The sequence below is a fragment of the Artemia franciscana genome, unplaced genomic scaffold, assembly GCF_032884065.1.
Source record: "Artemia franciscana unplaced genomic scaffold, ASM3288406v1 Scaffold_188, whole genome shotgun sequence".
NCBI lineage: Eukaryota > Metazoa > Arthropoda > Branchiopoda > Anostraca > Artemiidae > Artemia > Artemia franciscana.
This window is the reverse complement of record NW_027062997.1, coordinates 118862-142149: the sequence shown is the minus strand read 5'-3', so window position 1 is coordinate 142149 and position 23288 is coordinate 118862. Positions and strand designations below refer to the sequence as shown.

The following is a 23288-nucleotide window of genomic DNA, read 5'->3' as shown; positions in this document are numbered from 1 at the left end:
TGACAAGGTGTTCATGTTCCTATTGTATTTTTGTCTCAGCGGAAGACTGTTAGGATGGATGAGGGCTATATAGCTAGAACTGCGCTATTAAACAGCTTGTCAAGAATTAATAAAAAGGTTGGAAATACCTTTGGTATCTCCTTTGGTAGTACAATATAATAGATTATAAGACTTTTGAAACTTTGGAAACAGTAGAAACTTTTGGGTTTCATGGACCATCTCAATACTTATGACCGAAATTTACAAATTACCGTAAAAGTTGAAATTGAAAATAAACTAGCGTTTTTAGATGTGTCAATTATTCATAATACTGATAAACTGGATTCTAATATTAATCGAAAGCGAACACAAAACAATAGATATCTTCATTTAATTTAAATCACCTCCCACAAATTAAAAGAACAGTCGTAACTTCTCTCATTGATCATGCCCTGAACATTTGCCCCGATTCGCATATAAGTGCAAAAATTAATTTTATCAGAGATATTCTTTTTGGTAATGGATAGCCCACTCCTTTTTTCAATAAAATTATTAACCATAGACTAAAAAGACATTCCCGTAAAATCAAATATAAGTCACAATATGAGGCTACTGATAAGCCTTCAAATATTATGTATCTTCCGTATATCCCAAGAATCACAATAAAATTTAAAATATGTTTGTACAAAAAACTTTCTGTATGTAGTTCTCACTAATAGTTTTAAAATCATCCATTTTTCAAACTAAGGTAAAGATAAAGCCCAAGGTACTTGCCAAAGAGAGGTCTATCAAATACCTAGCGACTGTTGAAATTACTAGGTTAGTAGGACCCAACAGAATCTAGAAAAACGGCTACACTAGCTTAAAGAACACATAGAAATTCAAATAGCTCAAATAGAAATTCATTAATTTCAAATAGCTCTAATAACTCTTTTGATTTTGCTTTAGGTTGGCATGTACTTAATAATCCTTCCCACACGATACTTTTTGAAAAATCTTCACAAATAAGTAACGCTTTGGGGATAAAACTGGTGGTTCTGGAATCCATTGAAATTAGTTTCAAAACAAATAATAATATTTCCTTGAATATGGACTTGGAAGAGTACTCACTAAATCCTGTATATTAAAATTGAATTACAAATCATCTAACAAAATATTTTACTAAACCAATTTATAGTAGTATTCAACCAGTTACAAAATGACCTTCGGGACAAGCTGCCAAAAACCCAAGATCAGTCCTGGTTGAACTTCGGTGCAGTAATGATGCTAGGACTGTTTTAATAAAACGTCATTAGACTGTTATATATATTTTTTATATATATATATATATATATATATATATATATATATATATATATATATATATATATATATATATATATATATATATATATATATATATATATATATATCTTTTTTTCCTGTTGTGCTGATGACGGCCCTTGGATATCCAATATCCACTGAATTGAAATCAACTTTCTTGAAAAAAAAAATCCTTGTTGTTTCTACTTAGTGATTGTTTGATATAAAACTTTTTTAAGGATTTCTTGGGGGGTTTTATAGGAAGGATGGAGGACGGATGTTTTTGAGTTTGTTAGCCACTTTGAGCTTTAGATCAAGACATTGGTAGTAGTAGCAAGTCAAGAGTACAGCTGAAATAGCGAGTACCGGGCTACTACTAAAACGAAAATAAATCTTGATCATAAACAAAATGCCAAAATTAACGAAAAAAACCTCACACTATAAAGATAAACACATTAAAAAAACTGTTAGGTCTAACGTCTCGCGTTTCAAACAGTCCGCGGTAACGAACTGTAGTAAAGAGCGACAATAGAAACAAAAACTCTAAAAACGGTAATTTGATAACAATAGTTACGTCAAAGTATCAAATTTTAATGCTGATTTTAAATATGATATTTTCATCAAGTTTAATCCTACCCATCAAAAGTTATGAGCCTGAGAAAATTTGCCTTATTCAAGAAAATAGGGAAAACACCCCTTAAAATTGATACACTCTTATCAAAAGGTCACCATCAGATTCAGCGTATCAGAGAACCCCACATCAGAATTTTTAATTTCGTATCTACAAAAATGTGGAATTTTGTATTTTTTGCCACAAGACAGATCACGGATGCGCGTTTATTTGTCTGTTTTGCTTTGTTTTTTTTTTCCAGGGGTGATTATATCGACCCAGTGGTCATAAAATGTTGTTTGAGGGCTCATTCTGATGAAAACTAAAAGTTCTAGTTCCCTTTTTGAGTGAAAAAAAGTGGAGGGCTCCTAGGCCCCCTCCTTCGCTCATTTTTCCCCAAAGTCACTAGATCAAAATTCTGAGATAGCCATTTTATTCAGCATAGTCGAATATCAAATAACTACGTCTTTGGGGACGACTTAATCCCCCAGAGTCCCCGTGTGAAGGGCTGCAAGTTACAAACTTTGACCAGTGTTTGCATATAGTAATGGTTATTTGGAAGTGTAAAGACGTTTTTAGGCGGATTTTTTTTGGTGGGGGGGGGGTATGTTGCAGAAACTTTCCATGGAGGAATTTGTCGTGGAGGAAAAGAATTTCCATGGAGGGGAAGCAGAATGTTCTAGTATTAAAAAAAATATGAAAAATTTTTTCAACTGAAAGTATGGAGCATCATTAGAACTTAAAATGAACAGCAATTATTACGCATGTAAGGGGTTCAACTCCTCCTGATACCTCGCTCTTTACGCTAAGTATATTTAGTAAGTTTTGACTATTTATTCTACGGCCTTTGTGATTCAGGGGTCATTCTTAAAGAATTGGGACAAAATCTAAGCTTTGGTGTAAAGAGCGAGGTATTGACGAGGGGGCGAACCCTGTCACATACGTAGTAAAAACATACGAATATAGAAGTTCTTTACCTGAGTTAATTCGTAAATTACGTATATTTTTACTGATAAAAACCTTCGTAAAAAATTAAAATTTCTAGTTGCCTTGTTAAGTAGCCAAAATTTGGAGGGTAACTAGGCCTCCTCCCTTACCCTTTTTCTTCTAAGAATTGTCCAGTCAAAACTATGAGAAAGCCATTTAGCCAAAAAAAATTATTTATATGCAAATTATGCTTTAATTATTCATGTGCTAAGAGCCAAAATCAAAACATGCATTAATTCAAAAACATTCAGAAACTAAATAATAAAAACAAGTTTTTTAACTGAAAGTATGGTGCAACATTAAAACTTAGAACGAACAAAAATCACTCCTTATATGAAAGGGGTTGTTCCCTTTTTAAACACTCCGTTCTTTACGCTAAAGTTGTTTACTGTTTTAAAAAGTATAGTTGAGAAAAAAGTCAAACTTTAACATAAGGAGCGGGGTGTTGAGGAGAGAACAGCTCCTTTCATATACGGAGTAATTTCTATTCATTTTAAGTTTTAATGTCGCTCCTTACTTCCAGTTTTAAAAAATGATTTTTTAATTTAATCACTATACAGGATGCCTTTAAAGTCGGTATCCTAGTCACAACACATAAATGGACTACCAAACAACTCGTTGTAAAGAACTGTATTAAGGAGCAACCCCGTTCGATTGTAACCAAAACTCTAAAAAGAGGAATTTTGATACCAATAGTTGCATCAAAAGAATTGCATTATTGTACTTATTTTAAATATGTAAGTTTCATCAAGTTTAGTCATACCCATCAAAAGTAACGAGCCTGAGAAAATTTGCCTTGTTTTAGAATATTGAGGAAAAACACCCCTTAAAAGTCTTAAGTCTAAAAAGTCTAAAATAATCTTAACAAAATCAGAACATCAGATTCAGCGTATCAGAGAATCCTCCTGTATGAGTTACAAACTCATATCTAAAAAAATATAGAGCTTTATATTTTTGCCAGAAGACAGATCATGGGCGCGTGTTTATTTGTTGTTTTTTTTTTTGCTATTTTTTTGTCTTTTTTTCAGGGATGATCGCATCAAACCAGTGGTCCTATAATATCGCAAAAGGGCTCATTCTACCGAAAATTAAAAGTTCTAGTGCCCTTTTTAAGTGACCAAAATGTGGAAGGCCCCTAGGCCCCCTTCCACGCTAATTTTTCCCCAGAGTCACCAGATCCAAATTTTGAGAAAGCCATTTTGTTCAACATTGTCAAAAAACCGAATAATTATGACTTTTGGGAGGACCGAATCCTCTACAGTTCCTGGGGGCGGAGTCGCAAGCTACAAACTTTGACTATTGTTTACATATGATACTGGTTATTGGGAAGTGAAAAGTCGTTTCCAGAGAGACTTTTTCACCATGGGGGGGAGCGTCGGAGGGAGCAAGATTTTCTACCATTATTTAAGAAAAAAACAGTGAGAAAACAAATAAAAAAGTTTTAAAACCTAGAAGCATTAAAACTTGAAACGAAAATAAATTATTACGTATATAAGGGGGTTCGTCTCCTGCCCAATACCTCACTCTTTCCACTGAAATATTTTCAGTAATTGCAACTATTTTTTCTACTGCCTTTGGGATTCAGGAGTGATTCTTAAAAAATCGGAACAAAGTTCAAGCTCTAGTGTAAAGAGCGAGGTATTAACGAAGGGGCAAAACTTCTAAATACTTAAAAAAATACATACAAATATAGAAGTTCGTTACGTAATTAGTTCGTAAGTTATGTATATTTATTACTAATAAAAATGTTCGTAATAAAATAAAAAGTTCTAGTTGCCTTTTTAAGTAACCAAAAAATCGAAGGGCGACTAGGCCTCCTCCCCCGCCCTCTTTTTTATCAAAATCGTCCGATGAAAACTATGAGAAAGCCATTTAGCAACACAAAAATAATGTGTAAATTTTGTTTTAATTATTCATGCGCGGTGAGCCAAAATCAAAACATGCATTAATTCAAAAACGTTCAGAAATTAAATAAAAAACAAGTTTTTTAACTGCAAGTAAGGAGCAACATTAAAACTTAAAATGAAAAGAAATTATTGCGTATATGAAAGGGGTTGTCCCCTCCTTTACGCCTCGCTCTTTACCCTAAAGTTTTTCATTGTTTCAAAAATTTGAGTTTTGAGAAAAAGTCAAACTTTGGTGTAAAAAGCGGCGGTTTGAGGAGGGGACAACTCTTTCATATGCGGAATAATTTGTATTCATTTTAAATTTTAATATCGCTCCTTACTTGCGATTAAAAAAACTTGTTTTTTTTTAAATTCAATTACCTAGTAGAGTCTATTCTGATCCCGCATCTTTGTGCGAATTTGTATCAGTACCTGGTATTGAATTAGGGTAAAATGGGTATTGGGTATAGTGGCCTTAAAACGACTTGCGTACTACCATTGATAGTATCAAGGTATAAATTCCTTGATTACATAGAAATAGGATTCTGAAATTTATCATGAAAAGAATAAGGTGGATAATATATTTTTTCATACACTATGCCTAACGTACACTATCCCTTTCATACACTATCCGTGGCTCCATAAATGCCTGGATTTGTAGATATTCTTTTCTTTTTAAGCTCTCAAAATGCATTAGTCTGATGTTTTTCTTCCAACAGTGTCGTTTGTGAATCTCTTGATTTAGCGTATTTTTTTGCACCTTTTTTAGGGTGCAGTTGGCAAGCATGGTCCTCCAGGTTTTCTTGGTTCTCCCGGCTTTAAAAGGAATGTGAGTCCTACAGATCCTAGGGGAAGTCAAGGTCTTCAAGGTCCACGCGGTGAGTCAGGTAGGCCTGGTGTTCTTGAAGAATCCGGTTCTAAGGGTGAGTTAAAGCTAGGGAATAGACTTCCCTGTAGCTTGTTTATTTCTTCCTTTTTCCTGAAATACTTATCTTGAAGACAAGAAATTGACTTACTAAGATCCTATCATCTTATAAAACTACGAACTATTGTAAATTATCGATGCAACATAATTTATTTTTGAAACAAAAAACACCCCTTAGAAGTGACAAATTCTCAATGAAAATAATACCATCAGACTCAGTGTATCAGAGAACCCAACTGTAGAGGTTTCAAACTCCTATCTGCAAAAACGTTGAGTTTTGTATTTTTTTCGAAGAAGAGAGATCATGGATGCGTGTTTTTTTGTTTGTTTTTTTGTTTATTTTTCCCAGGGGTGATCGTATCGATTCAGTTATCCTAGAGTATCACAAAAGGGCTCATTTGAATAGAAGTTGAAAGTTCTAGTGCCCTTTTTAAGCGACCAAAAAAATTGTAGGCAACTAAGCCCCTCCCACGCTCAAATTTTTCCCGAAGTCACCTAGTCAAAGTTTTGAGATGACCTATTTGTCCAGAAAAGCCGAAAATCTAACAAATATATCTTCGAGGATGACGTAATCCCCCAAAGTCCTGAGGAGAAGGGCTGGAAACTATGAAATTGGCCTATTGTCTACATTTAGTATTTGTTATTGGGAAGAGACGTTTTCAGAAGGGATATTTTCTGTTGGGGGGTAAAGGGTAGGGGATTACGTGGTAGATATCTATGGAGGATGTTTTTATGGGGGAAGGGACATTTTTATGAAGGGCTTGCCAGATTGCCCACCATTATTTAAAAAACGATCAGAAACTAATTTTTTTTTAAAAACAAGCTTTTTCAACTGAAAGAAAGGAGCAACATTAAAACTTAAAACGAATAGAAATATTGTGTATATGAGGGGGTTTGCCCCCTAGGCATACTTCATTCTTTGCTTGACAAAAATGTATAGTATAATGTTCTTGACAGGTGTCAAATGTATGTGTATAGTATAAAAATGTATAGTAAAAATGTGTCTTGACAACAATGTATAGTATAAGTTCGAAGTATAAACACACTGTTCTATATGCCTACAAGAGATGGGCGCAAACAAAACTTGTAATCAGAACAAGAGATGGATCCCAGAAAGCTGTTGCACCAAACGTGTGACAATAAAGATCCCTTCATGCGTCTTTTGCATTTCCTATTATATTGCATGAACCAAAGGATCCCTAAACACACTACTACTTCTTCTAGACGAATGCATCTGGAATAATTTCAAAGTCCAAACACACTGTTACATATCATTACAAGAGAAAGGACCAGAACAAGAGATGGACCTGGAAAATCTGTTGTGCCAAATGTGTGACAATAGGGATCCTTTCTTATGTCTTTTGCAGTTCCTATTATATTATTTGAACCAAAGAATCCCTAGACACGTTGCTAAATCTGCTTCACAAATGAGTCTGGAACAATTTTGAAGTCCAAACACACTGTTACATATCCATACAAGAGATGGAACCGAACAAGAGATGGGCCCTGGAAATCTATTGCATCAAATGTGTGACAATAAGGATCCCTTCACGCGTCTTTTGCAGTTCCTATTATGTTTCGTGAACCAAAGGATCCCTAGACACACTACTACTTCTGCTAGACAAATGTATCTGGAATAGTTTTGAAGTCATGAAACTGTTACATATTCTTACAATAGATTGGACCAGAACAAGAGATAGACCCTGACAATCTGTTGTGCCAAATGTGTGACAATAAGGATCAATTTATATGTCTTTTGTAGTTTATATTATATTGTGTGAACCAAAGGATCCATAGACACACTGCTACTTCTGCTTGACAAATGTATTTGGAATAATTTTGAAGTCCAAACACTCTGTTTCATATCCATACAAGAGATGGACTAAAAAAAGGGATGGAACCAGAACAAGAGAAGGACCCTTGAAATCTGTTGCACCAATTGTGTGACAGTACGGATCCCTTCATGTGTCTTTTGCAGGTCCTATGATATTTTGTGAACCAAAGGATCCCTGGACACACTGCTACTTCTTCTTGACCATTATATCTGGAATAATTCCGAAATCAAAAGACACGGTTACATATCCATCTTTCGATTCAGTAATTCAACCAATGCTTCGTAAGCCGAGACTTTCTATACCGACTCAGTCAGATGGCATAACGTTGCCTCGAGTATTTAAAGTGTTCCTCATGTTCAAAGTAAAATCGAATGATCCAGATTCTGGGGAAAATGATATCATAAATGAACCTCACCTTCTTGGAAATAATAATCGTTAAAAATCTTGGAAATGATATGTTACCAAAGGAATGCCCCTTTTCGTTAAGTCTGAGATACGCGAGTGGGAGAGTTTTGTCAGTAAGAGAGATGCTTGTTCATACAGAGCATAATCTTTTTGAAAAGGCCTCTTTTTGCGTTAGTCTGTCAATTGATTCAGGGAAAATAATCGCATCTGGGATACGGTTGCATTTCGGATAAAAGCGTGAATACCCTGGAAAGTTGTAAATTTGGTTTAAGAGTTGTAAAAATGAAGTAACAGCAATTTAGATGATTCTACAATTTACCTTGATATGTGCTGAGTCTTAAATTATTACCTTAAATTACTGTTGAGTATTGTTAAAATAAAGAGTGGTACACTATATTGAAATTATTATGAAGAAAAATTGTGCAATTTTAGAGTTTATTAGAGAATATGGTACCTAGGTGTGTGCAAATCTTTTTTCTTTTCCTTTTTTTCTTGCTATGTTCCGAAAGTAACTAATATGCTGCTATCTTGAAAAGTCGAAGATTTCCACATGCAAGATGAGCAAACGAGACACGCTGTATAATCTTTGCCTCTAATATGCTTGTTTTCCTATGTTCAATTTAAAAAAATTTATCCATCCAAAGGTGAAAATGGATCTCCTAGCCCCCGTGGTCTACCTGGTCAACAAAGTGCTGCGATTAAACATGGTATGATTGCTCTTCGTGGCCTTCTCAGTCCACCAGGCCCTTATGGTGAACGTGGAGCTCATGGTGATAGAGGTCTCCCTATTCCAGATGGTCCCCCAGTTCCCAAAGGACAGACAGGTGATAGGGGTCATTCAGGCCCTAATGGTCAAAAGAGTAAACAAGGTGATCCGGAGAGGCCAGGTCCATCAGGTCTCCAGGTATTTCTTGTGCTTATTGTACCTATTTTGGGAAACAAAATACATAAATTAGTTGATAAAATTTGCTTTCTGCATGATTGTTATATTATTGACAATGAATTGACAGGAGGATTTCTTTTCATATGTAATTTAATCTTTGATTGGAGGGAGGGGGGCATTAAAAACAGAATATATGTTTCCTATTATGGCTAATGTATATGGATAATCTTAAATATGCAATCTTAATCTGTATGCGAACAATGCTTCTTTTTGTTGTAATTCGTTCTCTCGAAATATTCGCTTTCTATGTTTTCATTAGTATTTTCATTTGGCCTTTAAAACCCGTTTTTTATCGGGCTCTTCAGTTTCAAAGTTTTCTCACTTGAAAAATATTGCCGTTTTTTTTGCAAGAGCTAGGGCATAAATAAGTTCATTACAATAAATATTAAGCCAAACTCGAGTATCGAATATATTCTTTTTTGAACTCCGCATCAACAAATCAAACGGTATACAAGTTTTCGTGTGAACATCATTGTACGCATTCTGGAGAATACTTGGAGACTCCCTGTTCTAATCATTAATATAAAATACAGATTGATTTTTTCGAAGCCGGTTAAAAGAAGACCGAAATCACCGACCTGAGCACTAAAAGACAAATGAAAATGATTTGACGTAAAATTGGAATTACTAACAACAACTTTTGCGACAGTTACGGATGACGTATAACAAACATGGCTCAAGTTCTTTGGTGTGTTACCCGAGTTATGGAACTAAGTAAAACTCTCATTCCTCGGTACAACTACATTATCATTATTGAACATACCAAAAATAATATTTGAGCAATCATAATCACCAGAAAAATCAAGCGGGTTGGTTAGATTATAATTAAAGTCACCAGTCACGATAAAGCATAAACCGTTCTTTTTGTTATTTGTTGCAAGCATTTAGATAAACGAGCGGCACTAAGGGCAAAAAGTCTCTTAGATTGGTCGGCACTATAGTTTGTGGGCAGATAAATCTTTAGCACAACAAAATTCTGGATTCTAATCAACCGAAAAGTCACTTGTTAAATCAAAAATGGGCGAAGGAAAACGTGATTTCACAAACGTGAAGCCAGCAACAAGACTTAAAATGGCATGCAGCAACCGAGAACACTTTTTGATTAGTTGATAGTTCCAAAAGGCTGAGGCTTAAAGTAGTTGTAAAGTACTACTGAATACACATTATATCATCATTAGAAAAGAGTCTTTTAAAAACACAGACCGATTTAGCAAATTTCCATTTGGATTCCACAAGACAATCGTATAGGAGATGGAGGATCCTTTGTTCATTTCTTCATTGCACCTAGAGTGGGATGGCTATAGTCTCTTTTTAATAGGGGCTTAGCATTGTTTACCACCTTATTAGCCGGACACCTTACACTGTAGCATGTATAGCCGTTCTTTATGAACAAAATACAAAACATATCTTTTGTGTGTCTGCTTTTCTTCACGGAGATGTGTTGAGAAGCACCACAACAACCACAAATAAACGTCAGTACGCAGCTGGCCCCTATGTGACCATCTCCTTGGCAGGAAAAACACTTTTTCAGGAGAAATTTGAAGTCTTTCGCAAGCAGCTTCTCATAGCCGACCCAAACTAATAGAATCTTTCATATACTTCCTGATCCCAAAATACAGCTTAAACACATTGGAACTCTCAAAATTACCGATTACAATTGCCCTTGATGCACATGGAACAAGGAATTCTACGATCAGTATGAGTCATGTTAGGTCAAATCTGCCTCACGACGGCAATAAATAGTTTCTATTTCAGCATGGCAGCAAACTCAGACTTACTAGCTTTCATTTTCTCAGAAACTTTCACAGCCGATTATTTAGATTTGACGTATAATTTCTTGTTTCTTAACTCATTTATTTTTGCTGAATCGGGACCAACGCAGTCCAACAAATCCTTTCGTGCTTAGTCGAGAGATTTTGGCATTTCGAAAAAAACGGCATAAGGTGACTGGGGAATAACAGCTACTGGATTAGTAAAGCCTGGGGCTTTACTCGTCCTGTGACAGCATAGGCCCCCCACTTTATCTGTTGACACAAGGTTCTTGAATTCTAGGCATAAATCATTTACCTTTTGGAATACCTTGGTGAGGGCTTGCCTCATCAAGAATTGTAGGGACTTCATCAAGTTCATAAATAACGAACTTTGGTAGGTTCACTGAATTCTTACAACAATATCGAGAACTTTCAAAATTTTCGCAAAAGTGTCAGCAGCTTCTTGCCTCTCTGTTTGCCCAGTAGTATACCTTGCCACAGATCAAACAATTTTGTAAAATCTTCGTTTACATTATCTTTGGTGAAAAAATTGCAAGCAGCTTTAATGATATTGGTGTTAGCATTTCCTTTTGATTTTACATCCACTAAAAAATTCAGCACACTATTCTGTAGTAGTCCATCCGGTATTGCCCTGGGATGTACCCCAATAAACAAGGGAAGTTTTGGCACTCATTCCAGGCAGGTACAATGGCACTTGTAATGGGGAAGTGCCCTTCTTCTGCTTGTCAACTGGGGGTACATGAAAACGGCTTGGCATATTTATTTTTACGAAATATTAATATATGACCTAAAAATAGGTCAATAGATTACAACATTTTTAATTCCTATAATAATAAATTATAATTTTGAATGGATTTTGACTCTGTAAGATTTAATTTGTTGTAGGTCTACTAAAATTTTAGTAAACGTCTTTATTAAAATAATATTTATAGTTTTTTATTAAATTTATTTATTTGTGGGCTCTCTAATTTATATTGATGAATAGCATTAACAACATCATGCCACATAAAGCTGAAGCAAAAATGGTACGTCATATAAAGGAAGACGTGGACCAAGGGGGCCTAGCCCCTGGGGGTCCATAAATTGAAACTAGGTTACACTCGTGAAGGGCTCATAAATACAAATGGAGGAGGAAGAAGGCACCTCTGGTACACACTGAGCAGGACCCATTGGTCTGTTGACACGTTCCTTTAGTTGCAAACCTTCTTCCGGCAAGGGGTTAAATTGTGTGATACTGAAGGATACCATCATGAGAGAATCCTTTGCAGGAGGACAACTGCGAAAGAGTGGAAGATCCAGACTTGGACAACGGCCTCTGCGAGCTGGGGAGTGCGATGGTAGGCTCCGACAAACCACTCAGGGGTTGGCGTCCCTACCTGCTGAGCTTGAAAGTGTTAGGTACTATAAGGTCCCGACTCCTGTCCCTATAGGGGACACCCCCACCCTTGCTGAGCCTAAGTATGAGGTCTTATGACCACTCCTTTTTTGATGAGGCAAAGTCTGTCTTAAGAGTTCTTTTTTCTGCTGTTTGAGCCAACTACCCATCAGTCGGTATTTAACTAGTTTTTAAAGTAAAAAAAAAACACGCCTCAGACTGGACTTCCTTTCAGTGGAATACAAAATGCCCAATGCAACACTCAGTATCAAGAGTGGGCTGAACTCTTTTCTCGGGGGAACGATATTTGCCTTCTTTCTTTTTACATCGCAAAAGCTTTTGATCGTGTATGGCAGAAGGGACTTCTTTGTAAAATCAAAGTCTAAGGATTGTGATTACATCAACAAATGACTCCTCAAAGACATCAAACAACGATGACATGCTAATTTTTAGTTTTTGGAGCTCTTTACTTTTCTTTGAAAAAATTATTACATGGAAAAAGATTTAAATTAATATTTGAAATCAGCATGAAAAGTTCATTCTTGGTATCAAAAAATTCTTGATCTATTGGAATCAAAAATTACTTTTAAGCCATTTGGTTACTATTGAACCGCGTCACTTCTTACATGAAGTCTGTTTTCACAAACTGTTTGATTAATTTGAAACTTTTTTTGCATACTTGGGGGTTTAGCCAATCAAAATGTACTACTTGCATACTAACAGGGCCAGTATTACACCAACTACTACTGCTGTTAGTGCTATTATTACCTTTAATACTACTATTTTTTCTACTAATACTTCTAAAATTACAAAGGATAAGAGCATTAGGGTGGTATGTTCGGGAAATATTTAGCCGGAAGTTATACTAAATCAAAGAAAATTATATGTATGCTGATGTTAAAAGGGTATATCAGGGATTTCTCAGGTATGGCTCAAAGTCTTAAATTGAAACTTCTAGGGTAGGTTGATTGCAAATACTAAACTGAAAAAAGCACGGTGTGAATACTATTATGACTGATTGTAGTAAAAATCAATATTTTTTAAGCCTAGAACTAAGAAGATATTCTTTAATTGCAGCCGATAATGGCTACTTTAAGCAAAGCAGAGACTGAAAATCAGTTCATAGGATCCGAAGTCCAAAGTATGGAGCATGAAAATAACGAGGTATAAATCTTTGGCATTTTCCTATTTTTGTATCATAGAACATATTTTAACTGCACCTTTCTGATACGGTTGCTCTACCTTTGAAATTTCAGATTTAATAAAATAAAAAATAACCTTTTTGAAGACCTCATCCCTGCCATGTACCTTATGGCTAATACGTAATATCATTGATGATACCACTCTATAATAGCTAGAATCTTTATTAAAAAAATTCAAGGATATAATTTGATTTTCAATTAAAAGTTTTAGTGCCCTATTTACGGGTCAAAAAGAGATTAGAGTGAAAGTAACCTTCCTCTCGAGACCAATTATTTTCCAAACACACCCAGTCAACATTTTGAGATGGCCATTTTGTTCAGCTTAGTAAGAAGGTCCGTTAACGATGTCTTTAGGGATATTTTGTTTGTCCATCCCCCCCGCCCAAATATGCAATAGCCCATTGTGCCCTCCCACTTGCATATTCAACCCATGAATGCCGATTTTCTTAGGGGTATATAAGCAATATCGCAGGTGGTCCTACTCTATAATGGTTAGAATTACTATTAAAAAAATTTTAAGGACCCAATTCATTTGGAAATTAAAAGTTCTAGTGCCTTATTTACTATTCAAAAGAGACTAGAGTGATAACAGCCTTTCCCACAAGCTCAATCATTTTCCAAACACACCCAGTGAACATTTTGAGATGGCTATTTTGTTGAGCATAGTAAGACGGTCCAGTATCAAAGTCCTTAGGGACATTGGGTAGGTCAACCTCCCTCCCAATTATGCGATTGACCACTTATGTTTTATCACTAAATTTTGCGTTTGAACTAAATTAAGGTACTCTGTGTATGATTGCTAATAAGACACCTCAGCATTGTATCGAGAATGACTGGAGTTATTAAATTGAATCTTTGAAAGTCTTGGGGGGTTTTATGATTGGAAATTAAAAAAATTAAAAATAATAGAGTGTAACGAATTGAAAAGATATTAAAGAGTTGAACTTACAAAGGTATGAGACAGTTGCTTGTGCTTTCGCTAAGATACAACGCTGTATTTGGTTCTTGGATTGAAGCTGAAGACTTTCAAAATATCTATGTGAAATTCATGTTCAGCGCGTCTGACCCCATCCATTACAATTTGAATTAAATAAGTGATTTGTTGATAAAACTCTATCCATCCATCAAATTTAAGGGGAAGTATGAATTTACTCTTGTTCATTATATTCTTGAGCACACATATGATATTCTGAAAAAGGCATGGCACATATGTGACTTATGTTGGATATCATGATTTGCGACTCGTTACTGAGGAATGGATAGAATCAATTAATTCGTGCGAAAATTGATTCATCACCTCACCACACTAGGAATATGGTAGCCTAAATTATTTTTGTCGTGCAATCAGTAAAATAATATTTGCTCATAAGAATGGGGGATTCCACTTTAACTATTGAACGGAACACGGCAAGATTTAAATTAGTTCTCCCTTTGACAATGAGAAGGTTATTCTTAATGACAATCTGAAAGATGTCCTTGGTTTTAAGAAAAATTTAATCACTGGTTTAAATTTAAGTGCCGGAAGTATCTGTGGGATATAATATGTCATTTTGAAGACTATCCCTCTGGCTTCTCGTTAGATACTTGTATGATTTTTTACACGTCCTTTGTCGAGACACTGAAAGTTGGTAGTACCAATGTCGTGCTGTCAATAGAAAAATCTCTGCTTAACCATGACACTGAGAAGATTATTTTCAATTATAATCTGAGCAATGTTCTTGGTTTTAAACAAAATATAATTTAATAATTGAAGCACTGGAACGTATCACTTTGGCAGACTGTCCCCCTGGCTTTTCATTAGACATTTGTATATTTGTTTTTCACATCCTTTGTTGAGACATCAAGAGTTGGTAATACCTATGTCCCCTTCTACGTATTCTCAAACGAAAAACACCTCATGAATACATTCAAAGCTAAAATATAAAGCACCTTCAATATATCCCAGTCAACACTTCGTACTTAGAACTCTGTCAGCTAACATTAAAAAGTGAATTTGTCAACCCTCTAGCAATAAAAATGGGTTTGGTTTTAATTACATGTCATTTTCGACCCATTAGAATATGAGATGGGTCTTAGAAAAAAATACTTGTGTTTGTCCTAATATTGATTGCTATGGTGCTATTATTGGACCACGACAATTTGTCATGGAATGGACAATTACAGGAATCGTTCGTCAATGTCCGGTTACGGTCTTGGTAATTAGTTTACTAAGTTGTTTCACTCTGCATTATCCTTAGCAAAAAATATATTACACGGATTGCCACAGATTTTGCGTCCTCTACATTACATGATTGGGGCCTCTGGGAAGGATTTTGAAAGTGTTTCACAAAATATTAGGTCTAGTGCACGATCCGTGGGTGAGTGATTGAAATTACGACAAAGCAGAAAAGGTTTAGAATGGGTGAGAAACACCTCATCACTCCTCAGTCTTAAATCAGACTGAAAGTATGAAACAACGCTCTTGTCAAGGAAGAAAAAGAAGTAAAAATAGTTAGATCGAAAAAGGATTTCTTTTCCTAGAAATGGCATATCTACCACATAAAGAGTCTGATCCTACAGTCAACTTATCTTTAAATCTTTTTGGTGCAAAAAATAATGATATGAGTGAAAAACATGGTTACTATGAACAATTTTATTTGCAACAACTGCTCTCTGAAAATGTACATTTACAAATTTATTCCAGTAAAGATTGTTTCTAGCAATAAAAATCTAACAATAAAAAACCTAGTGTAGCCAAAGTATTTGTTTAGGCAAATCAGTGTCTACATAAATGGAACATTGTTGAGCACAAGCAATAATCTTTCAAATCATGAAAGTTATATATAATTCATAATAATGACTCCAATGTCCTTTAAGAAATTGAGAGGTAGGACTATTGGATTTAAATATAAAAAGAACATCGACACTAGCAGTACACTTAGAGAGATGACAACTAAACATTTACACTTGGCTGGGAAAAAAAATCACGAAATATTTAATATACATCAGTGGTTGGCTCCTAATGTAAAGATTGATATAAAAAAAACAATTTGCTCTATCCAATTTTATTTTGTGAAAAATAGTTGACACTGTACCTGATGTGGCAGTCTCTCTCACCTCCGCAATACTTCATGTGCAAAATCAACAAGTTATGAGCTCTGTTGCTTTGGCAATTGAAAAATTAAGAGCTAGTGGAAGAAATATATATCTGCTTGTTCCTTATAAAAGCACGAATCAACGACTTATTGGTATTGGTTCCCGTACATGCACCCATTCTTCCTTTTTCAATAGAAAAATTCAATCAGAACTTACTTTGGCTTTTGTGAAAAGAGCTAGTGCCGTTGGATCATGGCCAAATTCTCCACATAACTTAGAAATGTTTGGACTTTCATCTCTTGTTTGTAAAGTAAGGTCCAATAGGACTTTATATGAGTTGACAATGCATGTCATAGATCAAGATTCACAATTATTTGAAAATGGTATAACCGAAGAAATGTTTCCAAAAACTTATTTTATCATTGGATAATATTTATCCAGTGCTGATGATATGACTATTGTCTGAAAAGGTTCAGTACGTTTAGAGTTTACCTTTGCCGAGCCATTTGAGGAGAATATTGTATTAATCTTACTAAATCAATTTGTAACCTATTTGGAATTTACCCCTGAAATTACCATGTTGGATTCTCTCGAGCATATTCAAAGCTTTGACCCTATCCTTATCATTTTCAATAGTAGAAAATCAACTGTGAAGACGGGGAATTTTGTGTGTATATTTCAAACAGCAAAGAATATTGAATTGTTGATCCTCTTGGCTTACCATATACGTTCTACATGCCTCACATTGAAAACTTTCTTGAGCAAAGTGGAAAATATATTATTCAAAATCAAATAAGAGTAAAAGATTTAGAAGCCAAAGCTATGATTTTCTTGCACTATTATATCTTATTTTTTGATGTCGCGGATATGCTTACAGTGAATTTCTAAGCATTTATGGTGACAATCCTTGATTGAATGGGTTTCTAGTCGAAATACTCTTTCTTAACTGTTTAATATAAATTTTAGTAGCCTAAAAGAACATTAATTAAAATTTTTCTGTAAATTCGTTTGTTCATAAAACTTTTATATACAAAAACTCTGTGCTCATTATATTTGTTCTTCCACATGTAGGTAATTTTTGGAAATCATACATTGCGGCAGCTCGTCAGGATTCAACTAGTATTTAACTTGGCATGCGAAGTCAGGGTCAGATTTTCTGCAATATAATATAACTTAATTTTATTATATTCTTCGTAAAGTCAATAGTACTATTTTGATTCATATTATAGAATACACGTGTTTCAATTTGTTTATTTCAAGCAATGTCACACAGAAAATTCTCATATGAAGATTCACTTTCTGTAACAGCTAAATAAATGGGTATAGGATTACAATTATAGTAGCCAGGATATTCACAGCAATTTCGTAAAGGCCAGACTCTTATTATTCTAGCAATTGAAGTATTGACTAGGTTTTACCTCCTGAAACAATTTAAAACCATGGCAACACCAGTCTTTTAAAAATGAACTAAATAACATTTCGTGTTTTTGGCAATCATGCCAGGGTAAGTATTTTCCCGTTCATTATACTTATCATAATGACGATTGTAGCATAGGAAACCTCTAATTTGAGAGTCACAAAACTCTTCAACACAGGAATTAGAGTCTTTAATATATACTGCAAATCCTCTCAGCAACTTACAGTGATATTATAAACAACACTTTTCATTATAGTCATCAACAAAGCTATAATTTTCAAAAGTTAACTATCCGCCCATTTATACAAACATATGTAAAAAAAAATTCGTTGTTGACTGTCTCACTTTCAAAAATAAACTCGTTGGGTAAAATGAAAGTCTTCTGGGAGGAGGAAGAGCTACACCACAAAACTTATTCGACTTATTTGTTGTTTTATTGCTTGCTGGCCGTCTGGGTAGTTGTTAAAAGCCAAATCACCATGTCATTTTATTTTGTTTCAATTGTTATATCAACAAGTTGAGTAAATGCATATAGGCCACAACGTAAAAGTTTCATGCAATAGTCGAAAGATGGAGACTCATTTCTCATTATATCGTTAAGCATTCCTTGTGAAAATATTTTTCTTTGAAAAAATAACTGTAGAAAATTTTCATCTACTTTCAAACATTTTTCCATAGTCACTAGATTCTGTATGATTTTATTTTTTTTTTCAAATCCACTTATTATCAATCCTGACACTCACCACCGATTATAGAAAAACTTTAGATCTCGCTAGTAACAGACGTACTCCTTTTTTGTAGATTGATTCAGATCATTGTCTTCAATATATTTCTTCCGATTTGAATCTGCTTAATTGTATAATTTACTGCGTAAATATTTTGTCGCATTCTAGGGTTAGCCGTCAACCCTTTATAATTTCTATTGTAGCATTAGACACTCTGGGTTTCTTTTCACTACTATTAGTGCCTGCGATATCAACAGAGTAAAACTATCCATTCCTAAGGAGTAACATCCTTGATGTTGAAATACTGAACTCTTTTTCATTACTGAAGCAAAGTCACGCAAGATTGCGTTACCCTCAACTTCAAATACGGAACATGCAAAAGTAAACAATCCCCATGACGTAACACCTGCTGGATGTCAAGGAATCCAGGAGTAGGGCTGACATGGAAAGCAGGGATAAGGTTGACATGAAAATCAGTGAGAGGGACTTCTACTATAACGATTATGTTTGCTACTACTCTTACTACTGCTGATAATGGGGCTAGCTACAACTGTGAGTCCTTTTAATCGTTACTATTTTTGAGTGCGAATACTTGAATTGCATCCATGATTGTGACTAATTGTAACTCCAACTACTCATGACTTTGACTACTTTGAACTCAGATTGCAACAACATGCTATTTTGACTGTAATTATTCCTTATTTCTGCAGCTACTAATGACTGTGACTGCAAGTAATTTTAACTCTGGCTGCAAATATTTTACACATAGACTATGACTGTTTGCAACTGCAAGTACTTCTGGTTACCACTGAAGCTAATTGGAATTGCGACTGAAGCTACATGTGGCTTTGACTATTTTTAATGGCAATTGTGAGTTCTTGCAGCAGCTACTACTGCAACTGTAATTTTAGTGAATATATATCCTGGTCATAAGCCTACAAGGATACACGACAGAAAAATCTAGTGTCGTGGGCGAAAAATTATTAATAAGTAACAACTATTAATAAGTTTTGTTTCTAACAATTTTTTTTCGTTACCGTACAAATCCTCTTTGGTAGTCGCGGTGAAAATACATGATGGATATTTCCATTTTAAAATTTAAAAAAAATCAAAATTTTCTACACACCAAGTTTTTATGTCTTATTTTCTCCCCTCCCTTCAATGTTTTTTTAGATTTGATGAGAATGTAGTTGTTAAAATAGTTTTTATTGCCCTTTTAATCTCATAATAAATTGAATAGTTACTTTTATAGTCACAAAATCTTCAATTTGTATTTGCCAACACTGTCTGCGTAGTTGAAAAATTATATCTGTTACTATTCAGGTTGTAATTTTTTTGCCAAATATTTATCTTTCTATAGATTTTCAATTTGGAGTTAGAAATCGGACAAACTACTAGCATGCTGAGCGAAACTAGTCAAGACGGTAACACTCATAACTGGGAGGTTTTTGTACGTGGCAAAAACAATGCCCCTATTGAAAATATCATTAATCGAGTGGTGTTTCGATTGATATTATTTCCTGATCCAGTAAGAAGTAAGTTTCTCTTTTATATTTATTTTGACCATTCTTAGTTTTATAGTTGTTGTTTTTTTCGCCTTCTAGTCTTTTGTAAGAAAATTGCTGGGTTTTTTTTCTATTGTAGGTCCAAATAATCGACCCTAAGGGTGTTAAACAATTTGTAGTGTGGAAATAGGGGCTAATGTTTGAACAGCTTTCTAGCTCAATCTTTTGACTATAGATAGTAGATTCAGTAGTTAATTCCTTTTTTCGTCACAATTTGTTGGTTTCAAACGGTATATTTCTATCGTAAAAAACACACTTCACATTAGAAAAACTTGCTATTTCCTGGCAACTAGATTCTTCTGAAGTAGAAGGGTCTTTTCCAGCAATTTTTAAGGGGTTTGGGAAAAGCCTGGGTTGAGAAGTATCCATTTACCTGAGAACTATGTATTATGAAAATAGCGCGCATGTTCAAAATATTGAAGGATAATACTTTATTTTAAAGAAGGGTGGTTGAGGCTTTTTTGACCATTTATTGGCTCTGAATTCCATCTATTGGGTTTAGATTGGAGTGTATTAATTGGTAATTTTCAGGAAATGATCAGGGAGATGACTAATTGACAAAAAAGAAAAATTGGAACGCTACTAATACTACAACTACCACTAATTCTAATGCTACCACAACTACTACTGCTGCCAATGCTATCAATATAACTACTATTCTATAGCGAGTCTTAATATGGCTGGTGTTATTTAAATAAACATCTAAAGAAAAGTTAAATGAGAAGATGAACTAAATCAAATTATACTATGTGCATGCTGGTTGCTGATACTGGCGTATCAGCAATTTTTTTTTAACAGCCCGTTATATCAAGAGGAAACTTCAGGGGCATTATGGGTTGGATGTTCTGTACCTGCTACTAATACTACTACTACTATTAAACTACTCCAACTACTATTTCAATTGTAACAGCTTGCAAGGCTTTGAAGATTTAGATGAAATATAGGTCAAAAGAAAATCAGAAGTATATACCAGCATTATTTTTCGAACCGTTCATCATGTCAAAATGATGTTGCAACTGCTATTACTATTACTACCACTACTGCTATGATACTAGTACAATTAAGAATAGGTGCCTGAAGGTGACAATTCGACAGAATATTTCGGGGGAATTTAAACTAAATCAAAACACACTGTGTAAATGCAGGTTGTGAAGAGATTTATCTCAAAAATACATTTGGGTATTAAGTTGAAACTTTCAAAGAATGCTTAAACGGGAGGATCAATTGACAAAAAGGTAATATACGCATGTCATTACTAACGCTACAACAATTGGTACTTTTACTAATACTACTACAAATATTAAACGACTTCAACTACTATTTCAATTGTAAAAACTTGCCAGGCTTGGGACACTTAGATCAAGTTTATGTCAAAAGAAGCTCAGAAGCACATATCAGCATTATTTTTCAAACGGTTCATCGTGTCAAAATTAAACTTCCGGGTCATCATGAAAAGGTTATTGAACTGACCAAAAGGAAAGATGTACATGCTTCTTTCACTATTAATACTGCTGCTACTACTACTATTACTACTACTAATAATGCAACACTAACACTGTTTCTACTTCTTCTACTACCACCGCAACCACTATGATACTAAAACTGTTAAAGCTCAGTATATAATGGTAAAATTTGAAAGAATATTGATGGCAAATTCGAACTAACAAATAACACTTACTTACTTACTTAGAAATTATCCTCCTACGCCTGAGAGCGCATAAGGCAGCAACAGTGATTCGCAGTGACGATCTGCCCTGAGCCCTCGACCAAAGCTCCTCCATCAAAGACCTCTCCTTCTTCGGTTCCTCCTCTAACATCCTGCCAATGGTAATTTTGGGTCTCCCTTACTTGCGGAGCCCAGGGGGTGTCCAACACCATATGTCATGAGGTAGCCTTCCATCACCCATTCGTACCATTTGCCCCCAATACATCCATCGTTGCTTTCTGATGGCATCAAGGATGGGGGTATGATTTGTCATGATATGAATCTCATCATTTCTTATTCTCTCCCCCAATGTATATTCAAAAATGATCTTAGGCAGTTATTATCGAATGCCCTAGTCGTTTTCCTAGTTGTGCAGTGATGCTCCGAGTTTCACAGCCATATATAAGGACGGAGAGGATATTGCTATTATAAATTCTGAGATTTAGCTTCTGGGAATATTTGTTATTACTCCAAAAATTTCTAAGACAATTACAAACAGAGCCAGCCAATGCTGTTCGGCACAAAATTTCTCTTTCAGGATTGGCATCTTGCGTTAGAATGTTCCCGAGATATTTGAACTCTCTCACTACTTCAATTTCCTCATTATTGACCAAGAGTCCCTCAGCTAAGTTAGGAGTGATCGCATTTGACATTGATTTAGTCTTGTTAGCGCTTATGGAGAGTCCAACAGCATTTGCCACACGCCCAAGCTCATTTATATTGTGTTGTATAGCTTCTGATTCATGAGCGAAGAGTGCAATATTGTCCGTAAAAACACCATCATGAAGTGCTCTTAGTGGGTTTAATTGTAGACCCCCACTGAAGCTACATCCACGAAGGACAAAATCTATGACTATGGCGAATAACAGTGACGATAGAATGCAGCCCTACCTTACATCTGAATGAAGGGTGGACCAGTCCGTTAGGCCACCCTCGGTTTGTGCTGCGCACATAATATCAAGGTATAGCACTTTAATTATATTTGCAATTTTGATCGGATCCCGTAATGCATTAAAATTTTCCAGATAGTCTCGCGGTGTATCGAGTCGAAGGCCTTGAGAAAGTCTATAAATACTGTGAGTAGTTGAACCTGCCATTCATTAGACTCTTTGAGCAGGAATCTCAGGCTAAATATTAGGTCAAAACACGATCTGTTTTGGCGGAATCCATGTTGTTCATCTCTCAGAACTTTCTCCACTTTACTTTTAATTCTATTCAAAGTAAGACTCAAAGTCATTAGAGCCTCTTTTACTTCACTCAGCAAGAGAGGTCCGGAATATATTCCAAGATCGAACAGTGTTTCTTCAGGAAAATTTAAAGAAGTTGTGGGAGGGGCCTGATTTAATACCTCACTGAAATGCTCCATCCAGCGTCGGTTTATATCATCTGTCTGGATTAATAAGAAGCCTTCTTTGTTTTCAACTTGGGTTGAAAAAGCCTTCAACTTACCTGCAAGCTCCTTCGTTATAGCGTACACAGTGCGATATCTCCCCGCCTGGTGGCTACTTTAGCCTGATCAGCCATAATTTCGAGATACACCCTCTTATCATTCCTAGTCTGTGTTTTGAATTGTTTATTCA

The 23288-nt window shown here is 35.1% G+C and overlaps 1 protein-coding gene across 4 annotated transcripts in view; it reads left to right on the top strand.

The window, feature by feature from the left end:
* LOC136042731 (uncharacterized) overlaps nt 1–23288 on the top strand; it is a 105067-nt gene that overhangs the window by 40219 nt on the left and 41560 nt on the right. For 3 of the 4 annotated variants that reach the window (XM_065727694.1, XM_065727691.1, XM_065727693.1), the window contains 4 exons: nt 5534–5687; nt 8574–8833; nt 13097–13183; nt 19799–19973. In XM_065727694.1, the coding sequence (XP_065583766.1) occupies nt 5534–5687; nt 8574–8833; nt 13097–13183; nt 19799–19973 (676 nt within the window). The remainder of the gene's footprint in view (nt 1–5533; nt 5688–8573; nt 8834–13096; nt 13184–19798; nt 19974–23288) is intronic. The other variant, XM_065727692.1, reaches the window with a different exon arrangement.